At 35.6% G+C, this 13,466-nt stretch overlaps 1 protein-coding gene across 7 annotated transcripts in view; it reads left to right on the forward strand.

Moving 5' to 3' along the window:
* The window catches only part of RAD18 (RAD18 E3 ubiquitin protein ligase), a 110,784-nt gene that overhangs the window by 30,965 nt on the left and 66,353 nt on the right, over positions 1 to 13,466 (forward strand). For 6 of the 7 annotated variants that reach the window (XR_009492264.1, XM_005222442.5, XM_005222444.5 and 3 more), the window contains exons 7-9: positions 684 to 868; positions 9,790 to 9,866; positions 11,149 to 11,209. Coding sequence is in view for 6 of the 7 variants with exons in the window: in XM_005222442.5 (XP_005222499.1) it covers positions 684 to 868; positions 9,790 to 9,866; positions 11,149 to 11,209 (323 nt within the window). In the remaining variant the exon portion in view is untranslated. The remainder of the gene's footprint in view (positions 1 to 683; positions 869 to 9,789; positions 9,867 to 11,148; positions 11,210 to 13,466) is intronic. The other variant, XM_010817451.4, reaches the window with a different exon arrangement.

Consider the following 13,466-nt stretch of genomic DNA (forward strand, 5'->3'; position numbering starts at 1 on the left):
ACACATCAACTCTCTGAATTCTTTCTTTCTTCAGCATAATAAGTTTAGTAAACCTAAGTATCTCAACAGGTCTTCTTTTAGTTCATCTAGTGCTTTTGCAAAATGATTGATTGCTTTGAGCTTAAGAGGGCAGTTTTGCCTATGCATCAGATTTTTTTCTAAGAAAGCTGTGTATGATAATATTCTAAAATCTATAGCCTGACCCTTGATAGCATTTGTACTCTTAATAACCTGAGATAGCTAGCTTTTTGTGGAGATTTTCCCTGGAAACCATGGGCAGATTTTAGGAAAAACATGTTTTAAAGAGGTGAAGAATTGAATGATTTCATATAAGTGTGATCCTACATTCTCATGGCATTTAGTCCATAGCCTTCTGCATGAGTCCCAGGTGTGCATCTTTAGGCCTGATCTCTGTCTGAGACCTGACTCTCCCAAGTATTGGCTGCCACCTAGACCCTTCTGTCTGAGAGTCCCACCACCACCTCAGACGCGTCACTGTCATGTGAATACTGTCAACTTGATTCACAAATTTGGTCCTTCTTCTCTTTTCCATTTTTATACTAATGTTTCTACAATTCTCCCAGTCACCTCAGTATTGAGCAGAAGGTAAATTACTATTTTACATGAAAAGCATTTGATAATTCACAGTAACCCTCAGTGATCCCTTTTTTCCTCCTTTTCAGTTCTGTTCACAAAAGGAAGCCACTGCCTAAAACTGTATATAACTTGCTCTCAGATCGAGATTTAAAGAAAAAGCTAAAACAGCATGGATTATCTGTTCAAGGAAATAAACAGCAGCTCATTAAAAGGCACCAAGAATTTGTACACATGTACAATGCCCAGTGTGATGCTTTGCATCCTAAATCAGGTAAAGTAATAAAACAATGAATTTTATTTACCCTCTGGATAAAGCAGTTTTGTATGACTCAGGGGTTAAAACCACAGAGAAAATTTTAATACATTTTTGATAATAGCTAAAACATTCAAATATACTCCTTCAGAAGATATCTAGAGTGTCCTGTGATAAGTCAGCCTTTCTCTCAGCTCGTCTCTCTGTCCGCCTTCTTTTCTCAGAGGCAACCACTGCTACCAGCTTCTCATGTATATGAAGGTTGCTTGAGAGAGCATTGCCTATAAGATAATCCTAGTTTTGCAGCTTTATGACTGGGTGACTGTGGGCAAGTTACTTATATCTGACCTCGGTTTTCTTCCCATTAAGTAGTTCATAGTGTTTTTGTCCAGACTAAATGATAAAATGCATGTAAAGTCCTAGCATTGTACCTTAGCAGGTAGTTAGCATAGAATAGATGTTACCATTAGATTATTAAGATTGTTATACCCAGAAATATATGTGATTATTATTATTTCATCAAAAGTTTGTTTTACAGACACACTACTTAATAGTTCTTTCAATTAACCTCACAAATTTTGGAGTTCTTTCAGTTATTAACATATGGATAGAATTGCCTGATTTAAAAACAATTAAGGTATAATATATAAACAGAAAATTACACAAGTTATAAAGGTATTGTTCAGTGAATTATCACAAAGTTCAGGGAAGGTGCCTTTGTAGCAACTCCTCAGAGCCCTGCCAGAATCCTAGAAGGCCAGCCCACTCCTCCCAACAGTTGCTGCCTTTATCCTCACAGATGACCACCTTCCTGACATCTAAAACCATGTATTCATTTTGCCTATATTTTATCTTAAATATGGAATAATAAGTAGCTTACACATTCTTTCGAGTCTGGCTTAATTTTCTACGACATTATGTTTATAAGATTTGTCCATGTTTTTGTGTACAGTTGTGATTTTTAAAAAATTTTTGTTGCTATAGCGTATTCCATTATATGAATAGGACATATTACACAAATGTCCATGGTTGACGGACACCTGGGTTTTTCCATTCTTTGGCTCTTAAAGAATAATGCTGTTATGAGTAATCTTTCGCAGGTCTCTTGGTGGTCATAGGCACACATTGTTAGGCATTATGTATACCTACGTGTGAAATTGTTTTTGCAAACGTTTAACTTTCCTGGGTACAGAAAGAAACCCAGGTGCCAATGTGTGCTCTCATCAGGAAGGTATGAGAATTCCAGTTTTTCCACATCATTATCATCATCAGTATTGTGAGTTTTCCTTTTTGGCCATTCTAGTGTGTCCATGGTAGTATCTCATTATGGTTTTAATTTTTGCTTCTCTAATGGCTTATAGTGGTCACCATATTTTTATATAATTATTGGCCATCTGGATATTCTCCTGGGTTAAATATCCATTTAAGTCTTATGCCCAATTTTTTTATGTTGTGGATCTATTGCTTCTTAATTTATTTCTGGGATTACATGAATTTTTCTGGATACAGATCTTCCTGGGTATATATTTGCTTAATCTCCTTTCATCTTTTCACTCTCTTAATGGCTTCATTTGCAAGGTAGAAATTTTAAATTTTGTATCCAATTTGTTGCATTTTCCATCAGATACTACTTTTTATGTCTTTGCCTACCACATGATCATTTTTTTTTTCCCTAAAAGCATTATTCTTTTTGCATCTACCTTTCATCCTACAATTTATCTGAAATTGGTTTAAGCATATGTTGCATGATAAGAGGTGAGATTCTCTTGTGTTGTTTCCATATGATCAGCTAATTGAGGTAGCAGCATTTATTGAAAAAGCATCCTTTTCCCTTTGAATTGTTAGTACCTCTTGTTTGAAAATCAGCTGTGTTATGTGTGGGTCTGAACATTGTTTTGTTCCGTTGGGTCGTTTATTTATCCTTGTGCCACTACTGCAGTGTCTTAATTATTTAATGAGTGATTTATAGTAGATCTTGCTGTCTGGTAATGTAGTTCCTCCAGCTTTGTTGTTTATTGAGATTGTCTATTAATAGGTGAATGGTTGTATGCAAATTGTGGTGGAACCATACAATGGAGCACTGCTTAGCAATAAAAATGAATCAACTACTGATAAATGCAACAATGTGGATAAATCTCAAAAGCATTGACATAAAAAAGACTACATGCTGTATACTTTGAAAACATTTATCTGGCATTTTGGGAAAGACAAAACTTTGGGGGGCGTAGAAGAGATCAGTATGTCCCAGGGTTTAAGGGTAAGGAGGAGGGAACTTACTGGGCAGAAGAACTTTTGAGGGTAAAGGAAATGTTCTAGATTTTGAAATGATGAATAAATGACTACTAATAGGCAATTGGACTTGTCTCCAGTTTTTGGCTCTTCTGGGTAAAGCTACTATGCACGTGGGCTTATAGATTTGTATGTAGCCATATGCTTTTATTTCTCTTGCGTTTTCCTTTTCATTCAGTTAAAATATTTTCTGGTTTTTGTTGTGATCTCTTCTTTGACTCATGGATTATTTGGAAGTGTTTTCAGTATTTCTCAGATACCTTTATTCATTTCAAATTTGATTCCATTGAAGCAGTTCTGTATGATTTGGGGCCCTTTACATTTATTGAGACTTGTTTTATAACGCAGCATTAGGTCTTCCTCGGTGAGTGTTCCTTAGGCACTTGAAAATTTTGCTTTATTTGTTCAATGATCTCTAATGTTAATAATGTAAAGTTGCTAAAGTATTATACTCAAGTCTTCTACATCATTACTGATGCTATGTTTAGTGATTCTGTCACTTACTAAGAACATTATTGAAATCTCAAAGGATATTTATAAGTTTTTAATTTTTCCTTTCAGTATATTCTGTTTTCTTTACATTTTTGAATGTCACCAATTAGGTGCATGTGCGTTTAGTATTGGTATGTGTTTTTGATGAATTAATCTATTATAATGAAATAGTTGTTTTAGTCTCTGGTAATATTCTGTGAGTAATAACCTTATTTCACTTTTTTCTTTAAACATATTGTGTTTAAACTATGGTTTTTGGTAGGCAGGATATGGTTTGGATCTGCTTTTTAAATTTAATTTGACAAGATATGCCATTAAATTGTAGAGTTTAAAACTTTTTCATTACATTTAATCTGTTTGGTGGGATTTAAGTCTACAAACTTGCTCTTTTCTATCTGTCTTGTCCATTCTTTGTTTTTTTGCTTTATTTTCTTGCTTTCTTCTAGATTATTTTTAATTCTATATTTTATCTTCACTATTGGTTTATTAGCTGTATCTCTGTTCTTTTAGTGATTATTCTAGAGTTTACCATTTGCATCTTCAACTTATCAGAGTCCACATTCAAATAACATTATACTATGTGTTACGTAAGGACCTCACTCCTTCCGTCTTTGGTTTTAGGTGTCTGAGGTCCTCTACTCGTGTTCAGCAGGTGCTCTGTGCAAATTGTTCCACTTGTAGATGTATTCTTGATGTAGGGGAAGAATGGACCCCAGATCCTCCTGTTCCACCATCTTGACCTTAATCCATCCCGGTTTTATTGTCATTTGTCTTCTTTGTTATAAATCTCATTATACTTTACCATTTTTGCTTTAAACTGTCAATTTTCCTTTAAAAAGATTTTAAAAGTTGAGAAGGGAAGTCTTTATATGCCTATACTTTCACTGTTTGTGTTATTCTTCATTTCTTTGCTTTTAGAAACTAGGTTTCTATCTTTTTCTTTTGGCCTGAAAATCTTCATTTAATCTTTCTTGTAATGCACACGTTTTGTTGAGACAAGTTCCTTCAGCTTTTATTTGTCTGAAAGTCTTAATTTAGCATTAAAAAAAAACCTTTATTTTGAAATAATTTTGAATTTATGGGAAATTTGAAACATTATCATAAAGAATACATAGATACCCTGCACACAGATTTACCTATTAGCATTTTGTTCCATTCGCTTTATGTATTAATATATATGTGTTTGTGTGTGTGCTTCTTTATTTACATATATTTTTCTATTAAACCGAGAATAGGGCATATAATCTTGTCTGCTAAATGCTTCATTGTGTATTTCCTAGAAAAAGAGATGTTCTCTTTTATTGCTGCAGTACGAGTATCAACTTTCATCTCTATTCTAGTTTCAGCAGTTGACCCAAAAATGGCCTTTATAGATTGTTTCCCCACTCCAGTACATGATCCAGTTTTGAATCACAATATTAAATTTAGTTGTAATGTCCTTTCAATCTCTTTCATTCTGGAACAGTTCCTAAGCCTTGCTTGGTCTTTTATGACAGTGGCATTTTAAAAGAATACAGTCTTTGTTATTGTTGGGTTTTTTCCCAAATAGAATGTTTCTCATTTTGGCTTTGCCCTGTGTTTTGTTATAATTACATTCAGGTTGGCATTTGTGGCCAGAATACTATATAAGTGATGTTTTGTCCTCAGAACATCTCATCTGGAGGGATTTGACGTCTTTGTGCCCTTTATTTGTGATGGCAGTTTTGTCAGCGTCTTCATTGTGTAGTTTCCTCCTTACTTCTAGTAAGAAATCTGAACAAAGACACTTTCCTCTAAACAGACCATTATCTTTTATAACAGTTAAGAGTCAGTTCAGTTCAGTCACTCAGTCATGTCCGACTCTTTGCGACCCCTTGGACTACATGTAGCACTCCAGGCTTCCCTGTCCACCACCAACTCCTGGAGCTTGTCCATCGAGTTGGTGATGCCATCCAATCATCTCATCCTCTGTTGTCCCCTTCTCCTCTCGCCTTCAACATTTCCCAGCATCAGGGTCTTTTCCAATGAGTCGGTTCTTCTCATCAAGTGGCCAAAGTATTGGAGTTAAAAATAAGAAAAATATATTTCCTATTTATCTTCATTTTTACCATTTCTAGCACTTTGTTTCTTATAGAGATGAATTTCTGGTTTTATATTTCTTCTGCTTGAAGAACATCCTTTAACACTTAATGTGGAACGGGTCTGCTAATAATATATTCTCTCAGTTTTTGTTTGTCTCAGTTTTTATTTATCTTTTTACTTCTAAAAAATATTTCCATTGACATAGAATTCTAGGTCCATGGGTTCTTAACCACTCCCAGTACTTTTTCATTCCATTTTCTTCTGGCTTGAATAGTTTTTTATGAGAAACATGATGTAACTTGGCCTTTTTTTTGTATAGTAAATCCCTTTTTCTGACTGGCTGCAAGATTTTCTCTGTCTATATTGTTGTGTTTTCGTTTTGTTATTTTTTGTTGTTGTTATTTATTTTGCTTGATATGCTTTGAGCTTGTTGCATTTGTGTTTGATATCTTCATTATATTTAGCAGATTCTGGCCATTAGGTCTTCAAATATTTCTTCTCCCTTTTTTATTATGGGATTTCTATGACATGTTTATTAGACCATTTGATATTGTCCCTCAGCTTTTAGATACTCTACTCCTGTTTTTTTGTGTGTGTTTCCCTCTTCCCCTTTTTTCTGTTTCAGTTTGGGTAATACCATCAATCTCATTTTCAAGTCCACCAATTCTTTCCTTAGCTGGGTCAAGTATCTCTCTTAATTTTTTTTTTTTTTCCTAACATTTCTATTTTATTCTTCTTGATGGTGTCATCTCTCTCCTGAAATGACCCATCTGTTAATGCATGTTGTTCATCTTTTCCACTAGATATTTTAGCAATTATCATAGTTATTTTAAATATCATGGCTGGTAGTTCTAAAATCTGGGTGATATCTGAGTTTGATTTTGTTATTGTTATTTGCTTGCTTGTTCATATATCTTGTAAATTTGGTTAAAAGCAGACAATATTTGAGATGCTAAATACTGAAGTAAATAGTGTGAATGACTGAAAAATGCACTTGTCTCCTCTTCTGCTAGGACTTTACTGTGTGTGTGGTTGACTGGTTTTACTGCGTGTGTGGTTGATTGGGTTTTTTTGTTGCTGTAGTTATCTGTAGTTGACCACCAGTTTCATATCCCCTGTGCTTAGGTTGGTGCCTGAGTTACCAGAACTTTCTTTTTAAAATGTTTCTGCCTCACTCACACTTAGGTTTTCCCTGTGTACCCATACCTGAAAAAGTCTCTTTCCATGCTCACTTCTCTCCCAGTGGCTGATTACAGCTACTTATCACATGGAGGTCCTGTTCATGGTAGGGGGCATGAGGTTGTTCACTGTTTTTCTAGCTTAGCCTCTGTCTTAGGCAGGCTCTTGATCCTGGGTCTTGGGTGGGGCTCTCAGTGACCCTGTGCCTCCCCGAGTGGCAAGGGTCCTCTAGTGATCAGGGCCCAGGGTTTCCTGACCTCTCTGCCAGAGTAGAGGATTTTGTTTGTTTCCTGTCTCCATTTACCTGTGCTCTGGGGTCTTCAGTTTTGCTGACCTTCCCTCAGTGGCTTAACGGTTTTGTTTCCTAAGGGTTAGAGGAATGGGGCTTCATGTCCTTCCTGCAGTGGAGGCTGTTCTCCTTTCCCAGGCTTGGATGTGGAGGGATACTTTTTCTGACTCTCACCTTTCCTTCGGTAGTTCTTAAGAATACCCAGTAAAGTCTATAGAAAATAACCTTGAATTTGGTGTGAGCTCTGCATCTAAGCTTCCCAGGATTTTTATGCAGTTATGGTGGTTCACCCTTGGCCTTTTACAATCCATTAGAAAGGTTATCTGAAATGTTCTTACCCAGCAGTAGGATTATCCTTGTTTTAATTATGTCAGCCAGTACTCATAACCGTCTTCTCGAAGGTGCCGGAGTCCAGCTCCAGCAGCCAGGGATTCAACCTGAAGAGATGAATGGTGTCCGTGATGAGGCAGCCTCTCAGTTTTCTTGGACTGCCTATTTATTTCAAGTTTAAGATTCTCTTTTATACTTTTACAAAAGCATTAGGTCAGAGGTTTGGCATTTTCAGTTTCCCCTCACCCAAATTTATTATGTCCATAAATCACTGTTGCTCTTCAAACAGAGTTTCTGCTTCAGTGATTCTCAGAATCAGCCTTACCATCTATTATCTACTTCCTCTAATGTGTCCTATAGTTAACTTGTGATTACATTGTAACTCATGCTACATTCCTCAGTTTACTACTTATCTTCCTAAATCCTGTTTGCCCCTAACATCCTGAGCTCACTATCTCTTAAAAAGGCTTCTAACTATAGAGTCTCTAAAAATTCCTAACTTCTATAAGCTATAGTAAAATATGCTAACTTTACAACGTTCCTTAAATCTTTAACTTCTAACTATTTTAATTATTTCTAAGCCCTAAATTCAGTAAACTCCTTTGCCATAAACATTTTCCTCACAAATAGGCTTCAGTAGCAATCCCTCCCGTGGCCTCAAGCTGCAGCCTATGTGCTCATCCTGGAACACTCTTTTGTAAAAGTCCTTAAACAAATGTCAGTGATTAACTTTATGAATTATTCTCTGAGCATAGCTGCAGAAGGCTTTGTGCCTTCTCATGCTCCTCTCAAGAACAATAAGCACCTTAATATTCCTTTTCAGTCAACTCAGCCGAGGAGGGGAAAAAACAAGTCAGAATTACTAGGCCTAACTCCTTCATCCCGGGACCCTGCCTGCGGAATGAGGAGACAGGGCTGGGGCCGTGCCTCCATTTTGTCAGTAATGCCTAACGCAGCTCCCGATGCGAAGGCATCTGACTTTCCTTAGATTTCAGGCTAGTTGGTTTCTCTGTGAACTTAGCTCTGATAGATTGAAGAAGAGTTACAGTTTTATAAGTTATTCAGGCTTTTCTTGTTACTAGGGTGTGAGTGACACTATATCCAGGTCTTTATATCATAAACAGAATCAGAAGTCCCCCTGAAAGATTTAAGCTCCTGAGTTGCATCTAGTCCTAATACAGTCTCCTTAATATCTTAGAAGAGAGTAATATGCCAGATGTTCTGTATCTTGAGTGATACTTGTGTGAGTGGATTGGGCAGAATGCAAGTGGTCCCTTTGGTTTTCTGTTATACCATGATTCAGTAGATTTATGATAGCTGTTCAGCTCATAGAGACTGTTTACATTGTTTCTACTGGTTTTAATTATATTAGGGAGGCAAGGGGTACCTCTCAGTCCTTGAAAAATAAACTTTGAGATGATTGCATTCTTAAATGATCCTCTCAAGGACTATGGGTTTTGTAAGAAACTTTTTAATAGGGATTTTGTGTAAATTTATATAGAATTTAAATTCTTATGGTGAAGAATATGATGATTTCCCCTGTTTACCAGTTATCCAGCCTAAATAGTGTCAACCATGCCTAATGTGGTGTGTTTGTTGTACGTCATTTACACTCCTTTCTAGACATAGTATCCTTTTATGTATAAATTGTGTGTCAGGGCTTGTGGTTCTTTCCCCTACACCATATGTACCTTAGTCTTAATGTGTTGGCCTAGTAGGCAGAAAGATAGCATTGGTAAATTTCATATTTGCAGTCAAAGGTATTTACATATGAGATGGAGCATATTCCAGGTCTCTTTGATGTATGTGATTGGTAACTACACCTACTGACAGAAATTCTGGAGTCTGGGTCCCCCCCCCCCCCCCCCCCCCCCGCTATTTAGAGACCTTTGACTTTCTTTGAAAAATAGCAGCTTCTTATAACATTTTGTACATTGACATTAGAGTGGATATCCCCGAAGAATAGAATTCACACTAACATTGATTTTCATATTTTATTGGAACTGCTGTTTATATCTGTTTACTCAAAGGAAAGAGCAAAATGACTTTGCTGTCTTTCTGGTTATTTTTTAAACTATAATTGCATGTGTAAAAGTTAAATGTTTTAACTCTGTGTTCTTTTTTTTTTTTTTCCTCTTTTATTTTGAAATAACTTTAGACTTACAGAAAAATATTTACAAAGACCAAACAGGGAGTCACGTATACTCATCATCTAGCTTCAGTGTTAATAGTCATATAACTAGAGTACATTGAGCAATGTCATGTAATTAATATTGGCTGTATGTCCTTGTTTTAACAGCTGCTGAAATAGTTCAAGAAATTGAAAATATGGAGAAGACTCGGATGCGTTTTGAAGCTAGTAAACTCAATGAAAGTGTATGTTGATGATCTTTTTAAGTATCTTGGTAGAAATGAAGGAAAGAAACGTTGAATACCCTAGAAATTAAAGCAAACTGGTATTGAATCTGTTCAGTGGGAAATGTACTAAAATACTTATCCATTTAATGTATTATGATTTACTTGCAGCTCATTTTTAGTACAAAATTCTATTGTATTTAGCAGTCTTCTGGCACAAAATCAATCCAAAGTAGAGTTTATTAGTGAATTATAGTTTTTTGGGAAAGTCATGTGCCTGTACATCAGGTAACCTTGGTATTGACCCTGTCTCTGACAGTTGCATTTAAACTGTTTACCATTTAACCTGTGTGACCCTTAGGATCTTCATCTGTAAGACTCATGGGTTGAACTGCATGATCTCTGAGGTCCCCTTTTAGCGCTGGCATTCTGCAATTCTATGATTATACTGGTTGAGAAGTTAAGTAATTGTAAGAGTTGATGAGGATTGAGCATCTGTTGAGCTTGTTGAGGGAATCAGAGACCTAAATTCCTTCACTATTGCCTTCCTCTAGCTTGATGGTCCAAAACTTGAGGAAAGGGTATCAAAGAAGAAAATAGTCATTGTGTCCTTTACACTGGAGGAAGTGTTTTGGGCTCTCCCATGTAGACATTTTCTAGGCCATCGGTAGCGTGTTTGTAAGGAAAGCAACAACTTTAGGCAAGTAAGTTTATAATCAGATAGGAAAAAAATGAGATTTTTGTTTATTTCATTATTACCCGTGTGCTAACTATAAGTTGGAGACTATAATGAATTGTGTCAGTACGTTTTTGATCTTTGAAGTTTAATATTTTAAAAAATGAACTAGAAATTTAACATATGAAGTTTTGTATTGCATGTTCTCTACATATTACCTTTGTGGTAGACTTGAGAGTTAGATTGGGAAAAGATAGGAGACAAACAGGGAGATCTGCCTTATTAATGACCTACTAAATGTCTCTTCAGTCTTGTGTAACCTGTTGTACTAATAAATGTGAAAAATTAAATATTGAACATAGGAAATTTAATTGACTTTTGTGTTAATGCTTTATATATTCTAGTAGAATCAGTGTTGCATTCTCTACTGATGTAAGTAAAACATATATTAATTGCAGTATTAAAAGAAGTAAATAGGAGTTAATCTTCTTGGTCTATATAAAACAGGGATGAGAGATTATTTTCCTCAATTTTAAACATCCACATTAGAGATTTTTAAGTTTATTGTACTAATTTCTTTTTTGTCATTTAAAAAAATTTTTAATTAAGAATATTTCATTTTTTTAGGTAATGGTTTTTACAAAGAACCAAACAGAAAAGGAAATAGATGAAATTCACAGTAAATATCGTAAGTTATACTACACTTTCTTTATTTGCAAAAGACTTGGCTTGCGGTTTTTCATCTTAAGTAATTTTTTAAAAATATGTTTTGTATATTAATGTTCAGTGCAAACCCCCTCCTGTTAATTTTACTTAAGAGACTGAATTTTGGTTGAATGTTTACTCAGACAGTGACTTTTTTTTTTGCAAGCGTGTACCTGCTCTTTTCTTTTTTTGATGAGTTACAAGTTTTGTTTTGTTTTTTTAATTTATATTTTTATTGAAGGATAATTGCTTTACAGAATTTTGTTGTTTTCTGTCAAACCTCAACATGAATCAGCCATAGGTATATGTATATATATATATCCCCTCCCTTTGGAACCTCCCTCCTGTCTCCCTCCGCATCCCACCCCTCTAGGTTGGTACCAAGCCCCTTTGTGAGTTTCCTGAGCCATACAGCAGATTCCCGTTGGCTATTTTACATATGGTAATGTAAGTTTCCATGTTACTCTTTCCATACGTCTCACCCTCTCCTCCCCTCTCCCCTTGTCCATAAGTCTATTCTCTATGTCTGTTTCTCCACTGCTGCCCTGTAAATAAATTCTTCAGAGTCATTTTTCTAGATTCTGTATATGTGTGTTAGAATGTGATATTTATTTTTCTCTTTCTGACTCAGTTCACTCTGTGTTATAGGTTCTAGGTTCATTCACCTCATCAGAACTGACTCAAATGTGTTCCTTTTTATGGCTGAGTAATATTCCATTGTGTATATGTACCACAACTTCTTTATCCATTCATCTGTCGATGGACATCTAGGTTGCTTCCATGTTCTAGCTATTGTAAATAGTGCTGCAATGAACAATGGGGTACATGTGTCTTTTTCAACCCTGGTTTCCTCAGGATATATGCCTAGGAGTGGGATTGCTGGGTCATATGGTGGTTTTATTCCTAGTTTTTAAAGGAATCTCCATACCATCTTCCATAGTGGCTATATCAATTTACATTCCCACCAACAGTGCAAGAGCATTCCCTTTTCTCCACACCCTCTGCAGCATTTATTGCTTGCAGACTTTTTGATGATGGCCATTCTGACCAGTGTGAGGTGATATCTCATTGTGATTTTGATTTGCATTGCTCTAATAATGAGCAGTGTTGAGCATCTTTTCATGTGTTTATTAGCCATCTATATGTCTTCTTTGGAGAGATGTCTGTTTAGGTTTTTTTCTCACTTTTTGATTGGGTTGTTTGTTTTCCTGGTATTCAGTTGTATGAGCTGCTTGTATATTTTGGAAATTAATCCTTTGTCAGTTGTTTCATTTGCCATTATTTTCTCCCATTCTGAGGTTTACCTTTTCACCTTGCTTATAGTTTCCTTTGCTGTGCAAAAGCATTTAAGTTTAATCAGGTCTCACTTGTTTACTTTTGTTTTATTTCCATTAATCTAGGAGGTGGGTCATAGAGGATCTTGCTTTGATTTATGTCATCGAGTGTTCTACCTATGTTTTCCTCTAAGAGTTTTATAGTTTCTGGTCTTACATTTAGGTCTTTAATCCATTTTGAGTTTATCTTTGTGTATGGTGTTAGAAAGTATTCTAATTTCATTCTTTTACATGTAGCTGTCCAGTTTTCCCAGCACCATTTATTGAAGAGACTGTCTTAGCCCCACTGTACATTCTTGCTTCCTTCATCAAAAATAGGGTACTCATAGGTGCATGGGTTTATTTCTGGGTTTTCTATCTTGTTCCACTGGTCTCTATTTCTGTTTTTGTGCCTGTACCATACTGTCTTGATGACTGTAGCTTTGTAGTATAATCTGAAGTCAGGAAGGTTGATTCCTCCAGCTCCATTCTTCTTTCTCAAGACTGCTTTGGCTATTCTGGGTCTTTTGTGTTTCCATATGAATTGTGAATTTTTTTGTTCTAGTTCTGTGAAAAATGCCATTGGTAATTTGATAGGGATATCACATTTAATCTGTAGATGGGGTTTGGTAGTATAATCATTTTCACAATATTGATTCTTCCTACCCAGAAACATGGAATATCTCTCCATCTGTTTATGTCCTCTTTGATTTCTTTCATTAGTGTCTTATAATTTTCTGTACAGTTCTTTTGTCTCCTTAGGTGAGTTTATTCTTAGATATTTAATTCTTTTTGTTGCAATGGTGAATGGGATTGATGCCTTAATTTCTCTTTCTGATTTTTCATTGTTCATAGAAATGCAAGTGATTTCTGTGTATTGATTTTGTATCCTGCAACTTTGCTAAATTCACTGATTAGCTCTAGTAA

The sequence above is a fragment of the Bos taurus genome, chromosome 22 (genome assembly GCF_002263795.3).
Source record: "Bos taurus isolate L1 Dominette 01449 registration number 42190680 breed Hereford chromosome 22, ARS-UCD2.0, whole genome shotgun sequence".
NCBI lineage: Eukaryota > Metazoa > Chordata > Mammalia > Artiodactyla > Bovidae > Bos > Bos taurus.